General features: G+C 36.8%; 1 protein-coding gene across 2 annotated transcripts in view; it reads right to left on the bottom strand.

The window, feature by feature from the left end:
- cntn3a.1 (contactin 3a, tandem duplicate 1) overlaps positions 1–20,168 on the bottom strand; it is a 78,545-nt gene that overhangs the window by 12,434 nt on the left and 45,943 nt on the right. For both annotated transcript variants that reach the window (XM_014015796.1, XM_014015797.1), the window contains exons 9-12: positions 18,114–18,253; positions 14,586–14,715; positions 12,115–12,265; positions 3,941–4,068 (exon numbers count right to left, since the gene is read on the bottom strand). In XM_014015796.1, coding sequence (XP_013871250.1) covers positions 3,941–4,068; positions 12,115–12,265; positions 14,586–14,715; positions 18,114–18,253 — 549 coding nt within the window. The remainder of the gene's footprint in view (positions 1–3,940; positions 4,069–12,114; positions 12,266–14,585; positions 14,716–18,113; positions 18,254–20,168) is intronic.

The following is a 20,168-nucleotide window of genomic DNA, read 5'->3' as shown; positions in this document are numbered from 1 at the left end:
GCCCCGCCCACTCTCACCTGCTCCTCATGTTTCTCTCCAAGGTGTTTCCTGTTTGTGCTCGTTAGTCTCACCTTTATATTCTGAGTCTTGTCTTCACTTCCCTGTCCATTTTGCTGTTCACAGCCTGTTTGTTTGTTTGTTGCCTTGCCTTGTCAAGTGAGTTTTGAGCTGCCCTGTCAGCAATTTTTGTTTAATAAATCTTTTTTTTTTTTCATTTTGGAAACTGCCTGCACCCTGGGTTCATTTTTGCCAATTCATAACTCTATATGTATGTATGTGTGTATGTGTGTAAACTAATGTAGCTCTTCCTGCTCATGAGCTGATTGATCAGGTGGAAACAGCTCTGAACTCAATCATTCTTAGCTCAATATTTTTTGCTTTTTAGAAAAACTTTTTTCTGTGAACACACAACAGGACCTTCAGATGATTGCACAACTATCCAAGCACAAGTGAACATAAAGTTCAGAGAAATTAAGAACACCACGATTGGTTGAACATATTAAAATAGCAACTCTCATTTTTTTAAAGGTGATTTCACATGAGACTCATATAATCACTCATATAACACTACTTCAGAATTTCTATCAGGGCTTTCAACATAACCAGAGAAAAAGCCCTGGAAGGTATGTAGTCATTTGAGAAACTGTCTAGTCTCTATTTCCTTTAGGCAAGCTCCCAGATCTGCTCAGTCCAAAAGCACCAATGGACTGAAGCCAAACACTAACTTCAGATTGTGCCACACAGAGCTGCTCCACAGTGAGAATTGAAACAGAGAACCAAATCATAAAAGAGCTGATATCAAAAGGACACAAAGTATAAGACTGACCTTTTCAGAGACACCTGGGAATAGTCAGGTGGAAGTGTGATTGTTTTAAAACTGGAATCATGTCCAGCAGAATAACCTCATGAAAAAGAGCCTGACTGACAGTGGATTTCTAAAAAATGTTAATCAGTATTTTTTGTTAATTATTTTCATATTAGATGCTGAAATAAAATCCGAACAATTAATTAGTAATGGGAAAAATGCAGCAATAGTGCAAAGCTGGAATATACAAAACCAGAAACTGGTGAATCAACATACAAAATAAAAATAACTGCATTGTGATCAAACAGGAGTGGAAGGAAATTTTCTTGAGAGTACTGTTTTGAAAAGCAAATCTTTATACCTCATCTTACAGATAAGACATAAGTGTTGACTGAAGCCATAAAAAAAAGATAAAGCAGTCAGAGGAAAGAGATGCTGCACGAGTGGAAAAAGACTCAAAGGAAAGGAAACACAAAAGAGCTTTAATGTTGTTTAGATGCTTTTTAGTTTACAGAGGAACCACTTCCTTTGGCCTTTTAAGGAGTCAGTATGAATAATTTATTGAATATAAAACTGAGCCAGTGTGTGAATGTGCAATGCATGCATCTACAGACTTACTGACTATAGGGACTACAGGCCTACAGGGATATATATATACGTATAGCTTCAAATAACTGTTTCCAAACACTGGCATGCTTCCTCAGTGATTCCTCTTCAAATCCTTGAACCAGTTTGCAGCAGCGGAGGTAGATTTGATTCTTAAACTGCTGCGTGCCTAGATGCCTAATAATCTGAATGTTAGCTAAAAGCCTGGAAACACAAAGTTGATTTGAGAGCAAACACAGAATCAACATGCACTCATGAAATGTTCAGAAATTATTTAGAGAGGATTTTTTTTTTATTGGAGCAATAAAAACACACCTTGAGAAGCAAGGCAGAGAAAAGTTAAGAACAAGCCTATGTCTTGTGCATAGAGTTTTAAAAGAACGAGAATCACTGAAAAGAAAATATCTTTAAAGGCACAAATGAACACAGTTGGCAGAACTGAAAGGAAGAAGTTAAGGTGGGCCAAAAATGGCTTGGCATGACAAACACTTAGGCATGTACTGACAGAGAGGGGACCCAAAACGCCAATAGGAGGACAACAAATTCTGTCAACAGGCTGAACAGCCAAAACAACGTCCAAAACAAATAAGCGCACTCAAAACCAGCATATCATGAAAAGACTAAAAAGACACATATAAAAAAAGCAAAGGTTTCATGACTTAGGTCTGAAATTATATGATTCTGGCTAAACAAATACTGTGTGAGACTATAGTTAAAATAAAAGATTTGTTATACAAAAAAAAAAACATATTCAGAATCTGTCATCTGTGGCTACAAGATGGAAACCAAAATGAAAACTTTATCAGATCCATGGATTATGCTGCTGTCCTACTCCTCAGTAACAGCTGAGTCCAGCCTGTGTACTCTGACAGTATTTTTTTAACACTGGCTTCTCTATGAAAACATAAACATTCACTTATCTGCTTTGATGTACATTCAGATTTAATCTGAACGTTAGACACATCCATATACAAAAGCACTTATTCTTTTTTTCCAACAACAGCAGTGCTACCAGGTACATGCAAATTGTGTTTCTGTAGCTGCCAACACTTTTTTGTGAATCTTTTACGCTTCCACTCCTTTTTGCAATCTCTCTTGTCATTTCAAGAAAACATACGATTATTTTGTTGCAGTTGCTATCTTTGAGTAGCTCAAGCCTTTTCTACATTTGTGTTAAAACTGTTTGATTTTTTTTTTAGCTTGATCTCATTTTCTTGTCATACATTGTTGTCGTGTCCAGTTATTCCGAGTTGTTAAAAATGTTTATTATATTAAGCCATTATCGGTATTGTTTGGGAAATAAAATAGTCATACTGACCAAAATAAAAATTAAAAATGATGCTGTATACCAGCCATCAACTGCAGCAAAGATCAACCTCAGCCAAATAATGGTCACATTGGTCAACTTCTAAGAGAAGTAAAAAAAAAAAAAGATAGAACAAATCAACTGTACAAATTGAAAGTCTCTTATTTACTATGAAATGTTATATTTACACAATAATAATTTAAATTTAGAGAGCATTAACACAATGATGTTATTGAGATACATTTTTCTTCTATACGTAACTCATTCTGCAATTTTTGTGCTATTTTAACAATTTATCTAGATCAAAACATTGATTTTCTTCAGGACATTCTGGTTATGACTTTAGGTACTTCATCTTTTTTTTGAAATATTCACCTTTTCTTGCCCTGTTTTTCTCAATAAAAATACATGAACCTGTCTTCAAAATCCCTAAAATGCTTTAAAATGTTTATAAATCTTTACTATGTTTTTATCCTTGGTTTTGGTTCTATTTTTATAACTTCTTTGTGCTAATTTCAGCTTCCTTTGGCTGCTATTTAATTTAATTTTTTCTGCCTTTTTTAACTATCACGCTGACATTTTCAATTATTCTTCGGCTAATGTCAGTTTTGTGTGCTTCTTTCAACTGCTTTCTGTTTTTAGTTATATTATGTGTAATTAGAGTATTTATTTTTTTTAACAAAATTCACCTTTTTTATGACAATTTAAAATTCTCATTGCTTAATTCAGCTAAGGTGATATTTTTTTCTTTTTATGCTAATTTTAGCTATTTCAACTACTTTCTTAAAACACTATTTCAGGCCAGTTTCGGCTTTTGGCTATTCAGCACAAATCTTTCATCAAGAATTCCCACTGCATTTTCAAAGGAAATGCAAATTCTCTAGTTTGTATGTTTTTTTTTTAATTTCCTTTTTTTTTTTTTGATAATAAACAAATATTGCTGTAAGTTTAAAGTAGAACTGTGTTTCACTTAAACTGCTGACATTTGAATAATTGCCAAAAAAATATATAGGAACTAAAAAGAAAGGTAAAGCAAGTCATCTTTGGGCATTGTATGAGCTAAAAGTACCAGTATTAAATGATCAGTTGAGGTGGCGTTTCCACTCCGTTCTGCAGGACAGCCAGATCCTTGTCAAGTGTTACTTCATACATTTTGTGATGTTTTTTTTTTTTTTTTCTAATAAATGCGAACTTGGTGATGTATCAGCCCAAGAAACACTCACCTTTAACCAAAAGGCTCCCAGAGCTGCTTGCCACTCCAAACTGGTTTCTGGCTACACACGTATAGATTCCTGCATCCATTTTGGTTACATTAGATATCCGAAGACTTCCACTATCCAACACCATAACTCTGTAGAGAGAGAAAAAAACACTATCTATTACCAAGTGCTCCATATCAAAAGTGCAATAACAAGTTCAAAGTCCTAAAACATTCAAACTCATGTCTGAAGTTTTCATTAGATGGAGACTCAGCCTGATGTGCGTAGAAGCTCGGTTTGAAGAGTTACGTTTGATCTGATGCCACCAAGCTGATAAGAGCAGAGCGAAATCACTTTGAGGCAAACATCTCATTCTGACTTAATGTGGATACTGAGTGGATCAAGAGTTCACATGAAAAGTGAGGAAATGTTGCGTTTGCACACAAAACTACACAGTATAATCAAATTGTACATTTTAAAATGGAGTTCATGTAATAGAAAATAATCAACTTTTTCTTTTTGCTTTCTGATATATAGCACACTGTCCAGGGTGTATCCTGCACCGGCACATTTTAAAGTTGAAAAACAATCCTTTAAAATGTTTGTTTTAAAGACTTGTTGAAAGTAGTCAAAACTGTTGCAGTACTTATGTCAAAATTGAAAAAGGCTTGAAAACATCAATGAAGCTTAAAAAACTTAAAAAAATGCACTGTAGCATTCATCTAGTTGCACCTTTATTTTTTTGAGTGATCTGAGTCAAGCGAAGGAGATGCATAAATAAAGGACTTGGGATCTTTTTTAAAAAATGTTGGTGAGGATCAAAAATATTTGTGACAGACAAACACTTAATTAGCGGAAAAAAAGGAATTAAAGGGTTGCAGGGCTTAGGTACAAAATAATGAGTAGATGCCAAAAGGCATTCTTTTATACCTTTGTGAAAAACACTGAGCCAATGCTGCACAAAATTATCCAATTAAAACCTGAAAAGATCTATTCATGTCTTCAAAATGTAGACAGTGGCATAAAAGGTTTTTGCTTCAAACTCATATTTAATCAAAACTTTATCACTAGCCTTGTTCAGTGTGATTCACAATGATTGTGTTCTAATGCCAACCGTTCATATTTAATGCTTTTGTGCTCAGTGGTAGCAGCATATTTTAGTTAGACTTGGGGAAAAAAACCTCAAAAACATTTTTGTTCTCTTTTTCAAAATTTATAACTTTTAAAATCCAGCACATTCTTTACATATTACAAAAAATGAAAAGAAAAAAAAAACAGCAAAAGGTTACTTATGAAATGTAAGTAATTTTGTAAGCAAAATGTAATTTTGACCCAAGGACATCATTCTGTAATCTTGTTAGATATGCAGCATTAATTTAGTTGTCAGCCACCAATCTGGGTATTTCACCTTATTAAAATATTTTAATGCTTTAGTTATGAAAACCTTGATCCCTTTCCTTCCCAAAATGTTTCTTGTATTGTTAATTTAGTCTTTTATAAAAAAAAGTAATCACAAGTATGAAGTTGTCTTCATTTCTTAACAAATAATTGTTCCAATTATTATCCTAAAATTAAAATAACATTGGAGGCAGGCAGCAGCAGCTGCTCAACAGATTTTAAGCTCCCATATTGAATCCAGGGTCTGAATTACAAACATAGCCAACAGCAAAACTGTTCAAATCCCCCCAGAGGGGCAGATGTGAAAACAAAAGATTACTACAGGAATTTACATTTCCTACTGATAAAACTGACTACCATGGCTTTATGATTTAACAATCAATTTAGCTAGGTGTTAATATAGCAAAATTAATAAAAAAGAGTAAAATCTAAAAGGTGACATGTAAACAGACGAAAACATCCTGATGTGATACAGCTGCTTGACAGATTCCTCATTCTTAAGTTGTTCTTGATACTATGTCTTACCTCCACTGTCGGTAAAAGACAGAAAAAATATAATATTAAAAAAAACTTAAGTGCAAAAGGAAGAAATATGTTAACATTGCTGTTAAATGCAAACCAGAAAAGGCTAGAACTTCATCTCTTTTAGAACAAAAAGGTTTAATAAACCCTCTCTCCAGGTAATTTCCTGTCATAAAGGTCAGAATAATTTCAATATAATATATTCCAATAATTATGGTGATGGCTTTTAGTGATTTCTCGACCGCAGTGCATCCTTAAAAATTAATTATTTTACAGATAAATCCTTTTTTCCCTTGAACAAAAGTCTTGACCAGAATCTCGTCTTGTTTGAACTACATGACAGTGTAATGGGGTCGAAATGCAGTACCTTAGCAGATATAACTGGTTTTTAAAAGAAAAACCTTGAACAAAGCTTTCTAAATAATCCCTTTAAGGAAGAATTGGTTTTCTTAAATGATTTAAAATGACCCATATTGCTTTAAAGGCTGACAAATTAAAATACATTTCTTCTTACAACTGTGCCTTGTCCCCACAGAGTCAGACGTATCGTATCCTAAGTGAACTGAGGGCTTTCTTTGTAATGGGCTATAACAAAGAGTTATGGATATGAGATGTCTCCGAGATAAGACTTGCCATTAAATGGTGCAAAAGCCTGTGTCAGGCTTCCTCTTCACCAAAAAGCTACAAAGGAGTAGTGTAAGATAGAGATGCAATGTGAAAAATCTGTCAGAAATGCTGTCACTTTGATCCCCTTTTTCTCAGAGGCTGCCCTAAAGCAATTAAGGTATTGGTGAAATGTGTGGGCTACATAAAAGCAAGAATGGTGTGATAGAGTAAACAGGCACTTTAGTTCAACTTTACTGTCTGGTATTAAAGTGAGCTATTGGTGGTAATCTAAATGTCTCTCTGTGGTGTAACAGAAACCAAGAGTCTGTAAACAAAAACATTATTTTCACCACTTAAGAAGGACTGTATAATTAAGGCAGTACGTTACAAACAACTTGCAATTTTCTCAAGTGCTTCTTAAATCTTTCAGTTCAAATGCATTTTCCGTTTTGGCAACGAAGCCAGAAATTTTCTGCATCACCATATCAGGATTATAAATTGATTCACATTACACCAAAAACACAATAGATATTGTTTAGCATAACACTCTTAAATACAGTGCTTCCATCCCAGGGTAATGTTCCTGAGAGCTATTCCTTATATCCGTTTTGCAATTGCTGGCAGTGGTCAGCAATAAAATTTAATTAAGGTAAGCACTTTATTGCTAACCTCATAGTTTCCTGCATTCTTTAAGTGCCCATTATAAGACAATCTTGTTATACATGTATTGGATATGAGCTGATCTAGGTAATGCCCTAGCATGATTTTATTAACTAATCAGATTCTGCATTGTTCTTAGAAGATTTGTTGTCTTCTACTTCAGACCCTTGAAGACATTATCCCTGGAAGATTAGAAAGAATTATGGGTACTTGGGCCGAGCCAGTGGGGTGGATTATTATTGTGACACTGCTGTAATAGCAGAGGTAACAACCTCATTTTGATGTGGAGAAAAGTAAATGCCAACAAGCCAGGAACAAAGGAACAGGCACGTGAGAACTGTTGCAGTAATGTAAAAAACCTAGCCTCTTGCATAGAGCTTATTTACAGTACTTCGAGGCAATGGTGTAAAATAAATTTCATACAGGAATTCTTGTCTTTATGTCTGTGATTGATATTACGCAGACTGTGGATTTTCWTTCAATACTCGACAGTTTTATAACTATGCAACCTGGGCTAAACATTTACCAGGAATTAAGAGCACGTGATATCAATCAAATACAACCCCAATTCCAATAAAGTTGGGATGTTGTATAAAACATAGATAAAAACAGAACACAATGGGCCTCGTGCAAGAACATGTTAGTATTCTTACCCTAAATTTCTCTTACTTTTGTTCGTACAAAGGGTTCGTACGAACATGCCACGTCAGATTCAACAAACGCTTCTATCTTCATGAAAAGGGTGTAAATGAGGAGCGTAAATTCCACCTGTTCGTATCCAGCTGCTTGTGCACGCGAGAGGAGATTAGCATAATTACCACCCCAAAAACACCATATAAGGCTATGTTTCCTGCCTCAGATACAAGGAAGTGTTCATGAAAATGACAGCGAAAATTAAAAAGAAGAACTTTACAAGTTCAGAGATTGAAGTCCGTCTGTCAGAGATCCAGAAAAGAAAATCTGTCATTTTTTGCAGCATCAGCTGCGGAATAAAATGAGCTGCTAAAAGGATAAACAACTGTGTTAAATCATTTTCATTTATTCAGAAGCCGTTGCGCACCGTACCCACCTCCCACCACCACCCCCGCGCTGCGCACGTGCAGGTGGTCTCAGTCGCGGTTCTGAAATAAGCATTTTAAAATGTTTTCAAAATATGTCTGGCACTTTGGAGAAAATCCAGGACTCGCTGGTGGGATTATGTATCCCCTCTGGCCTGAGAACGTCTCTGAGTCCCCCCAGGACATGGAGGGGTTCACTGGGGAGAGCGGGGTCTTTCTGCTGCTGCCCCCACGACCTGATCCTGGATAAGTGGCAGAAAACGGACGAACGGACAATTTATATTGTTAGTCTAAATTATTACATTTAAAATTATAACTCTAATTCAAGCAGAATAGCCTATTGTCACGATAATCATAGAGTGTGATTTATTTTCAACTCAAAATATCATCAAACTAACGAAATATAAAGTTATTAGGGAGGAAAATTCGTCTGGAAAACAGCAGACTGACTGTTTGTAAAATATACGACAGGTCTGGACCACACGTGAATTTTGTTCGTATTTGAAAAAAATCTTAGAATACGAAAACATTGATGAATGCCACAAATTCTCCTAAATCACTCGTACGCACAACTTAAGAACAAATATGTGCGTACGAACGGTTCTTGCATGAAGCCCATTGATTTGCAAATCCATTTCAACCTATATTTAATTGAACACACTTGAAAGACAGGATATTTACTGTTAAAACAGATAAATTTCAGTGTTTTTTTTCCTTCAAATATTCACTCATTTTGAAGTTGATATAAACAGCATATTCCAAAAACGCTGGGACAGGGGCAACAAAACACTGGTAAAGTTGAGGAATGCTCTGGAGCAACAGGTTAATTGGAAACAGGTGAGTGTCATGATTGGGTATAAAGGGAGCATCCCCGAAAGGGCTCATCATTCACACGAAAGGATGGGGCATTGTTCACCACTTTGTGAACAACGACAAGAGCAAATAGTCCAACAGTTCAAGACCATTTTTCAACTTACAATTGCAAGGAATTTAGGAATTTAATCCTCTACAGTCCACAATATCATCAAAAGATTCAAAAAATCTGGAAAAATCTCTGCAAGAAAGTGGCAAGGCCGTGACACTCGATCCCTAAGGCAGCACTGCATTAAAAATCAACATCATACTCAAGAAATTTATTGGGTTTGTTTACTACTGACTTTTAAAAAGCACCACACATTTTATAGTCTTTTCTTAGGTGAATAATGATATATTTTTATAAACCTATGTGCAATTATTTTTTGTGATTAAACTGATGATTTTATGTACCAACTGGTCTGGATGACTGGACGATATGGTCACCCAGAGCAGGGAGTATATAAGTAGCTACATGCCTGAACACATAGTCAACACAGTGACTGAATGTAACAGAAACACTAGTTGAAACAGGAATTATGTCAAGAGGATTTGACCCCGGAAAACGATAGTGTTCCCCCTCAGTGATGTCAAACTTAGTAGGCGGGGTCAGATTCTGAAGAAAGTTGTTATAGGTAACATGACTTCCTGGTTTCGTGGCTGAAAGCAGAGACGAGCTACAGAGCTAATAAACCTGCTCTCAGTCCAGCGCTGGTGGTTGTATGAATTGTTTCACATTCAAACATTCATGCATTGTTGTATTTCTGTCTGGTTATAAACACATTATAAGGTAAACAAACACGTAATATATTATCTTCCAATTCTTTAAACAGATATTACGACATGTGCTCAGGAACACTTCAGAAAACCTTTGTCATTGAACACAGTTCATTTCTACATCTACAAGTGCAAATTAAAACTCTACCATGCTAAGCCAAAGCCAGGTATCAACAACACCCAGAAACACAACTTCTTTGGGCCCGAGCTCATCTGAGATGGACTGACCCAAAGTGTAAAAGTATCCTGTGGTCTGACAAGTGCACAGTCCAAATTGTGTTTGGAAATCATAGATGTTGTGTCCTCCGGGCCAAAGAAGAAAAGGACTGTCCAAACTGTTATCAGCACAAAGTTCAAAAGCCAGCCCCTCTGATGGTATGGGGGTGTGTTAGTATAGCATGGGTAACTTACACACATGTGAAAGCACCATTAATGCTGACAGGTACATACAGGTTTTGGAGCAACATATGGTGCCATCCAAGCAACGTCTTTTTCATGGATCTCCCTGCGTATTTCAGCAAGACAATAAGCTAAATTCTGCATGTGTTATAACAGCGTGGCTTCATTGTAAAAGATGTATTATGAAGCTCAAACTACAACAATGGAGACCCCAGACTGTTGAGCAACTGAGCAATTGGCGTTCCCAGTTCTCAAATGCTTACTGAGTGTTGTTAAAAGAAAAGGTGATGTAACACAGTGGTAAACATGCCGCTGCCCCAGCTTTTTTGGAATGTGTTGCAGGCTTTAAAATCAAAATGAGTGAATATTTGCAAAGAAACTAAAGTTTATCCATTTAAACATTAAATATGTGGTCTTTGTAGCGTAAATAATTGAACCTAAGTTGAAGAGATTTGCAATATTTGTTTTTATTTTTGCGTCCCTACTTCATTGGAATTGGAATTGTTAAACATCTTTTGTTCTCCAAACTGTATGTCTGGACCTGGTTTTGGAATCAAGAACAAAACTGAATGTTCCATTTCCCCAAGCATATTGTCGGGCAGGTGGAGGTGAGAGATGACTAAACCTGTGGCACCCACGCTGTGGTGAAGATGAATTTACCAGAAATTAGATGTGGAAAAGCTGCTGAGCTTGTTGAACAATTAATCCCACATCAAATAAGAAATATGGACCCCTACTAAATCACGGCATGTTATCAGCTAGTGTGCATTGCCTCTTGCTGGTACATTCCAGCTAAAAATAAAGATGTTGTCAAACAGAAGATGAGTCATTTGCATAGACCACAGTTTGTACTATGCAATAGAAGATTGTGGGTGAAAACACATCAGTGGATGAAGATCTCCCGCTAAAAACGAGCACACAAAAAAAAACATAAATACCTCTCCTGACGGTAACAACTGAAAAGCAGCTGCAAATCAGTATTTCTGTTTCTAGCAGTTTAATCAAGTCGAATGCTTAATGCTTGTGAGAGCTGCAAAAATAGCAAATACCACCAAACTGACATTTCAGAGGGAGAATATTTACAATTTTGGCTTGTTTGTGTAATTTCATTTACATTCAAATAGATTTTCCCTCTTTCTTTGCAAAACATGGCTAGACTGTTTCAAGCAACCTTTTACCATTTCTGTAAATGAGTCCCTGTTTACTGGACTGTGAGTATAAAGTGTATAAATTCTTATCAGACTCTGAGTGTTGACAGACTATTGCTACTTGGACTTGAATTATGTTTTCAGCAAGAGAATTGCCTCTCCTTGCCTGACTACATTTGTTTTCCCTTTTCCATCTCCTCTCTCCACACAAAAGTATTGCATTGATCTCTCCTTAACCTGATTTCTAATAAAACAAGGTGTCCAGCTAATTCCCTTGGTATTCCTGTTACCCTCACAAAAGCAGGTAAGCACAGCAGCTACCAATTGATCATTCCTTTTGGGTATTTTATTCGCTTCTCCTCTGTCTCAGCGGTGGTCTGTATCACCGTTTGCCTTGTGCTCTAATGACCCTCCAGGCCTTACATGCTGCTAACGAGCTGATGGATCAGAGCATCGATCCAAGTGCTGCAGTCTAGGAACGCCCAATTACCTTAAATAAACAGAGCAGAAACCAGCTAGAGGAGCAAAAGTACAATAGAGTTCGGTGAAGAAATGTAGATAACAGGAAAAGCGCTGAAGAGCAGAACCTGCTATGCAATGCAAATTATACTGTCACACTGCGATTCTGTTCTTCGCAGTTTGTCACCATGAATATCAAGTAGGACAAAATAAAATAAAATAACAAGTCGATGAAATGTTATTTTGCAAAATAGAGCAGACAGATTAAATAACTACCTCACGTAACGCACTTACAGGTCAATATAAAGTTACTTTGTACCTGTGGCTCTCTCGAAGCGCTTCCTTCCCTTTCCTCCAAGAAATCACGCCCCGAGGAGACATTCTGGGTTTACACTCGATCAGAACGTCGCCACTCTGTCGGGCCAAAGTTTGGGCCTTCAACAGATTCTGGGAGAAGTCTGGGGCAATGGCTGAAAAGAATCAAAAGAAAAGGTTGTGAATATTGCAAACGAAACATGAGGTAAAGGGAAAAGAAGAAAAGGTTAACTGACTGACTGAGGTAAAAGACAAACACAAGCAAACAGAGGAGAGCTAATGCAGGAGAGAGTGGAGGAGCTTCCTGAAACATGTAGGTCACTCCATCCATTAGGCAGGTGAGCACTCGCATCCTGTCCTTTTTGCACACATATGCTTTTCTTTGCACACATTGAGGTAGACTTGTCATTATTTTTTCCCCTCCTTTTGTGAAAGGAAATTTTATTCCACTTCTATGCATTGTCCTCAGAAGGACATCTTTGCATTAAGAATTGTGTTATGGGCTTCTGCGGCAAAAATGAGAGAATTTAAAACAAGAGGGAGGCTTTGTTGTTGCTCCTTTAGGCCTTAATTACAAATGCACTGTCATCTGGAGCTGTTTTATATGTGCACAGACTCAGCAAAAAGCTCTTCAAAGTGAACAGGCTGCCTGGCTCTAACGACAAGGCTGAGCATCTGTCAACATGCACCGGTGCGTGCACAAAAACTAGTGTGATGATACACTTCTACTAACACACACATCACAGTTGTCAGGATCTGTCTTTTAGGTTGTTTTTGGTAGCTTTTGTGTTGAATTTTTTTATTTTATTTATTTATTCTCTCTTTTAGATGGCACTGGTTGTTTTCCGTGTTTCAGATTTTCCCAGTGTTTATGCTATCAGTATTTTTCTCTCAGCCAGCTCTTCCTCTTAGGTAATTATCCTCACCTGCTCCTCATTAGTATCAGCTGTTCCCACTTATCACTCCACCAAGCTCCATTTAAACTCTGTTCAGCTGCCACTTGTGCTTCATGCCTGTCCGGCTCGACTCATCTCCTCAGTGACATTTTGTTTTCTTGTAGTTGTTGTTGCTGCTGCTTCAGGCTTTTCTTGTTTGTTTGTTTGTTTGTTTGTTTGTTTGTTTGTTTGTTTGTTTGTTTGTTTGTTTGTTTATTTACATAATATTTAAGCTTCTTACTCAACCTCCCTGTGTTTGTCTAATTTCTGAATCCAACTACAGTGCAAAAATGTACCCATAGTGTTTCACCAAAACAGAATATAAAGATATCTATGCTGAACTGAGAAACTAAATTCTACTTATCTGCACTCCTACAGACTCAAAGTACACAACAAAATGCATTTAATGGCTAAAATTTTGGATTTTGCACATGTCCCCCTTAACAATATAGCTTGAGGTAATAAGCTTATTTTTTCTGGTATAAAACACAGTGCTGAATATCAGTGGGAAAATCAGTGCACCCCAAAAAATTTTGGTCAACAGTTTAAAGGTGTTCAAATAATAATAGTTCAACACAGTTGATACATTTTGTCTTTTTCAGACATATGCAGATTACGGTACACCCAGCCGGCAGCTCTGACAGTTCTGCAGCATGAAACCCACCTGCATAAATGCAGTTACTTCATGATGAGCTGCCAGTCGGAGCCATTTATGTCTCTAAATGCAAAACCACTATGGAAGTTAGTGAAGTGACTTTGACAGACTTCTAATACCTTGGCTTGCTAATGCATTGGTGTCAATCTGCCACTGTGAAGTGCTGTGACTGCCTCAGCCAGGATTTATATTTTCAGTACTTGCTTTTATATTTATTATTATTATTGTTGTTGTTTGAATACGTATATCATCTTTTTTGTTCACATTACTCGAAAATGTTTGTCTATGTTTGTTTGGTATTTGTAATACTTGAGTCTCATATGGCGGCATAATCCATATGATCATGTTCAATCATGTTTCCAGATTTTATATAGATAATTATTAATGTTACCTTGAATTCTTTATTTACTACATTTTTAAACACTCTGAAACGTTAGATGGAGATGTAAAAGTCGCTGGTGACTGATTTACATTACTGAAAAAGGTAGGAAAAAATTAGCTTCTTGTGAAATATTGAGGTGAAAAGATCAATTATGAAAATGTAGTTTGTATCCTGCAATATATTTATTGGAAACATTGAAAACGACATTGTGCTGATGATATTAACACGACAAAATCTATAAGAAGGTAAACTACGCACAAAAGTTTTTTTTTTCGCCCCCAACAGGTTTAAGCCTTAAATATTGTAGTAATTCAAACAAAAATGAGCAAAAGATAAAACAAAGGTTTTTGATCTATTCTAATGACCCACATGGAAACTTGTTGACTTAATATGCGGCAAATGTTCTGCCAGTGGGACTGGGGGTGTGTGAAACATTTTGTTTGGTCTCACATGTATAAAACAGGAAAATCCTGAGAAATGAGTAGAGCCTTGTGTGGTCTTACCAATGACGCGGAGCTCGGCGTTGGTGAAGATTCGTCCATGCTTGTTCTCAGCCACGCACTGGTACATTCCAATGTCTGCCAGATTTAGGCTGCTTATTGTCAGCACTCCATTATTCACCTGAACTCTGTCCTGTTAAACACACACAACACACAACACACAGATGTAAAAAGTAGTGTATATGTATTTTTTTCTAATAAGAAAAAAAGTATTATTGACTCATGGAGCTAAACAATGTTTTGTGAGTTTAATCAGCCTCTTACAGCTCCATTATAAATAAGCTGTTGCTCTTCTTTTTTGTTTTTTGCAAAAGAGCAACAGTTCTTATCATTGTTCAGTAGTTTTTTTCCTAACAAAAGGATGCAGAAAAGTGGTCAAATAAAAGCTTCCCATAAATTTCGCTGGCTCTAAAATAATGTCAGTATCACAGTATAAAAAATACCACATAAGACAAAGCTTTTTGACAAAAATCATTGTTGCATGTAATAAGCTCCATATATGGGCATTTCAAGTACTTTAGGCCAACTGTGTTCACTATGATGAATGGCCTGATTTAATTCAAACTATAACCACAATTTTCCCTCTTTTGGGAGCTTGATAATTGAAACATTTTTAATTTTCTGAAATCTTAATAGGCCCACAGTGACTAGATTTAACCACCGTCTGCTCAGCGCTGAAACATCATCAGACAACGAATGATGACAAACCACAAAGTAATTTGTCAAGAAAAAGCTGCAGGCTGTTTGCGCTTTCCCAAGTCTTACAGAGAATCAGGTGTCAGGGAGAGAAGAAAGTGAGCGTGTGAGATATTCTTTGTCTCAAAGTAAATGCATGCAACTTCAAAAACACCAACAAAACGACGACTTCCTAATAACCACACACCAGAACAAAGTTCTTCTCTTTCCTGTGCTCTTCTGACCTTCACAAGGTTTAGCAGTGCTTTCCACTCCCTTTTTATAGTTATGTCAATTTAAGTGTGGCAGCACTCATTGTTCTTGCCCTTGATCTTTCCATTGAGCGTACCTGGGCCTTTTAATGTCACTGACAAAGTAGTCCAGAGGGTCCTGCCGCCAGTCTGTCTGTCGTCTGAAATCATTACAGCGCTGTCATTGGAAAAGACAAGGACTATCCCTTAACATCAGTCAGTGACACTGCTGCGGATCTTCAAATACATTTTCCTCTGAGGCTGGCTGAAGCATGAGTCAGATGGACACATGGCTACACATGGCTGAGCTAGTGCAGTGGCTTCCGCCAAAGGGGGTCCTGGGTGAGAACAGATGCAGCAATTTTCAAGTGGAACAGAACAAGTTTTTTTTTTTTTGGAGAGGGATGTGTTTTTATGGTCTCTGTTTCTCGGGAAAGAGAAAAGAAAAGGAATAAAAGGGGAGCCATAGTGGTGAGAGATGGTCCTTTTTTAGGTTACAAAGTGCATGAGCCAGGGGGGATGGAAGAGATAAAGAGCATCTTCGTAAGTAGATGGGTTCCTGTCACACTGCACTGTTCCGTCCACGCTCTCTTGATAACAAGAACTTCAGAGCCGGTTGTGGCCTCATTACAATCTCTTTAGCAGTGGAGGCATTCGTCTGCTTCATCTCCACCTTTAATTATGCGCGACTCCAATCAGATTCCAATGCTACATCAAGTTACGCTGTGAAAACGCAAATCTTGGATGCACTATTGTGGCTCTACCTGTGTGCTGGAGGTGTGAAGGCTACTGCAGCTGCTCAAGAAGCTGAGCAATCCTCCAATTTTGTTCAGACGCAACAACAAAACCCTGTGGAGGGCATGCGGGGAACTTTGGAGGTCAAAAGCAAGGAAACCACCCGCTCTCATACACGTAAATAAAAGTGGGAGCTGGTGGCATATTGGGGAAAAAACATGCACATGTGAGTCCTTGTTTTGCCAGGGTGACATTTTGAAATGACAGCCCTCATCTGTGCCATTTAATTCCCATGGAGGGAGGCAAAAGATACATGGAGAGATAGAAAAAGAGGGAAAAGTGGGAGGGGGAAAACTTGAGAAAGGAGCAAAAAGAAAGAAAGCACCAGAGATGGTGAGAGAAGAAAAGGGAGGGAGAGGGGGGGAAAGGACTGATCCATTCTAATGAGGAATAACAAATGGCCCTCTTGGCCTTCCCCTCCTCCTTCTTCTCTCTTTACAATGCTGACCTTTGGGTTTTGGAATTGATTTACTGTTGCTGCGGTTGACAGTGGCATTTTGAAAATGGTAACACCCCACCTCATTAATATAGCCACATGCACGGGGAAGATGTTACATTGGCCATCTGCCAGAGAAATTTTTACAATGTATTTACAAATCAATACTGGAGATGCACAGGTGGGTTGATAAGTGCTTCACAATGAAGCAAAAAGAGGCTGTGATATTTGTCAGACATTTAAAAATGAGCTCATCAGAAGTGCACACATGAAAGCAAATGACAGAATGTTGAAGACTGCACATACTAATCTAGAATAAATTTGAGTTTTTTTAAACTGTACATAATTTCTACATTAATACTTTAAAGCTTGATTAGAGAATCAGCGTTTCAGTGCATATTCACTGATATTTGGTCTGCTATGTAAAAGGCTTCAACTTCCTTTTTTCCTTCTTCAAAAATATCCCCAATAAGACAACAGCAGTCCAGTTTTAATCTAATAACCCAACTGAAACACTGGCAGAATCAGTGAGCTAAAATCACTGGAGACGTTCTTTTTAGGCAGAAAGCAGCAGCACAATAACACAAAACAAGGTAAATTGCCTAAATTTAAAATGCACTTTGAATGAAAAGGTATTTTTCAACCTCCCCTAGGAGAAAACTTAATGATAAAAATCAGATTAGCAGATAGACGAGGGCGAAGACTAAATTGTTGACAAAGTCCCTGCTTCACTGCAGACAGAATAAAGCATCACTTACTTTTTTTTTTTTGCAAAACACGCAAACACTCTCTCTAACACAGTTATTTAGCCAAGTTTAGTCTCAAGTAAATACAACCATTTTAAATTGGCAAGTTCTTGCCAAGAGCATGCCTGTGAATTGGAAGCATTACTCGTTCCCAAGGAAAATGAATCCAGCAAACACTGAATCTGGTGAGCCAAATGGTCCGGAATTCACTGTAATCATGTCATCTTTCAACTTGCATATCAAATTATTTCAATTCACTGAACTGTTTAAGGATTGTTTTCATGGAAAGATATTGGCAGCTGGTTTACAAGTACCCTTTAAAAGAAGGAAAAAATAGACTTCAATCAAATTTAGAACAATATTTTTGATTTGTAATGATATGAGGAATGTATAAGGAATTACTGTTTAGTAGACCTTTTTGCCATTCATATTTTATTTATTCGTTCATTTTTCTGGTGTTCTATGATTATATTTATCTGGTAACGCATTACTTTCCAACTTTATAATTTAATATATTTGTCCACCTGCTATTTTTGGCACCATTGTGTATACTGTAGCTAGTGGAATTGGGAATATGTTCTTTTTCATGTTTATTTAATGAGTTAAAAAAGGTTTGAAAATCCTTTACCTCCATGAGATCCAGAGGGTCTCCATTCTTCAGCCAGTGGTATGAGGGTTTGGGCTTCGCATTAGCTTTGCATTCCCACACCAGCGTGTCATCAATGGTCTTCTGAACATCCTGAGGTTTCTCAATCAGCTGTGGTGAAGCTGCCAGGACACAAATCATTTACTGTAAATGAACACTTTCACAATACAAAAATGCTTGAATAAGACCTGCAAGCATCAGTTTTCTAAAAAAAAAAAAAAAAATCAATGAGCCAACCAAGCAGGCAATTAGTCCATTAAAAAGGCATCCAATGGCACAAATTCTCAATCTACTTCCAATTAACTTGAAGTTGACCCCTACTTTGAAAATATATACAAACAACAGAATAAAGCTTTGGCTAAAGAAAAGATCAATAGTGAAAGCTTCAGAAAAAAGCTAAACAATAAGCTTCTGCATTTGGCAAAAATTGTATTCTACATAAATCAAGTTTGCTGGCCAAATAATGTTTGACTATTAACAAACTTGGTCATCGTTCAGCAATATAACTGATAACAAAGCTTGCACAAGACTACTTTGCTTATTGTCATATGAAACATCAGAAAGTCACTAAAAGTCCTTTTTAAACATAAACCTAAAGCCACATAAAACACTAGAACCTATTAATTCTTATATAATAATGACAACAAAGAAAACTCATAGAAACAGTTATAAGCATATGTTCCTTGTAGGAACATTTAAAGTTATCTTTCATTGTCAGAAGACCAACTCCTTTAATGACCTTTTATGCAAACATGCACATTTGATGTAACGATGTATTTGATACTAACAATGCATCATTATGAAGAAACCACTCAACAAGCAAACATTACAATAGAAACTGTCACGTATTGAGAGGGAGAAAGTCACACAAGCAGCGTCTACACAAGGTCAACCTAATTGGGCCTGAGCCCATTCAAATGCAGCAAACTGCTGGATCATAATGTCATTTAGCCAATTTCCTAAATCCCCTTGAACTCCAGTGGGAATATTAAGAAAAGACTCAGAGAGGGACCAACCCCCAATCCCTATTTTTACTGTGTTTCTACTGTTTGCCGCAAAGCCACATCCTTATATTGATTCTCCTATTCTTCTCTAAACTTGATGGATGTCCCACAAGGTCCCGTCAGTGGGACTTTAAAATGAGATTAGAGATTTTTATCACTTGCCCACCAGTCAGTCTGTGAGGCTGTGAGATTAGACAAGACTTAAATCCTACAAGAAGACGCATGACTTCCACACTGTTACAGCAGAGATCTCATAAAAAAAGCCACATACCCTTGCATGGAAACATCAGTATACAGATGTATTAGTAATGTATATATGTATACTATTTTATTTAATTTATTTAATTTATTTTATTTAACCTGTATATAGTAATGTACCAATGCACATATACACATATAACACACTTATGCTTATTTATATACATAAAGACACTGTAAAATACAGTACAAAAATGAATGTATATGAAAGTAAAAATTAGTGATGGCAGATGGCAAGAAAGTATAAGGATGTCAACAACTGTAGACTTGTCAATCCAGCCTTACATGTACRAGCCAGAGTCTGACCCAGTGCAAGACACTCAGAATGACAAACCCGCAGAACCACGTCTTCAAACGAATGTGTCACAATGCTGCGTTATTTATTCACACACTATGTCCTTACCTTCACTGGGGAGCATGGCTAAACTAAAATACATGCATTTGAACTACTTTTATATTATATAATTTACTTTTGTGATCAATAAAGTATTTTCAATTGAACAACTACAATATACTGACACTCACTGTACAGATGTGAAATTATTTTAAATAAATTGATTTTTGTGCTTGACTGTTAGTTTGAAATGTACAAAAAGCAAATAAAATGTAATTGTTTTGATTTTTCATTACCAATTAGCCTATTGCAGGGGTGCCCAAACATTTTTCCTGAGAGGGCCAAAATTAAAAAACATTTTTCCTGAGAGGGCCAAAATTAAAAAACATTTTTCCTGAGAGGGCCAAAATTAAAATCAATCTGAGGGCAGCGGGCCAAATG

The sequence above is a fragment of the Austrofundulus limnaeus genome, unplaced genomic scaffold (genome assembly GCF_001266775.1).
Source record: "Austrofundulus limnaeus strain Quisiro unplaced genomic scaffold, Austrofundulus_limnaeus-1.0 Scaffold134, whole genome shotgun sequence".
Lineage (NCBI taxonomy): Eukaryota > Metazoa > Chordata > Actinopteri > Cyprinodontiformes > Rivulidae > Austrofundulus > Austrofundulus limnaeus.
The sequence above is the reverse complement of the archived record's forward strand: the minus strand, read 5'-3'. Positions and strand labels throughout refer to the sequence as shown.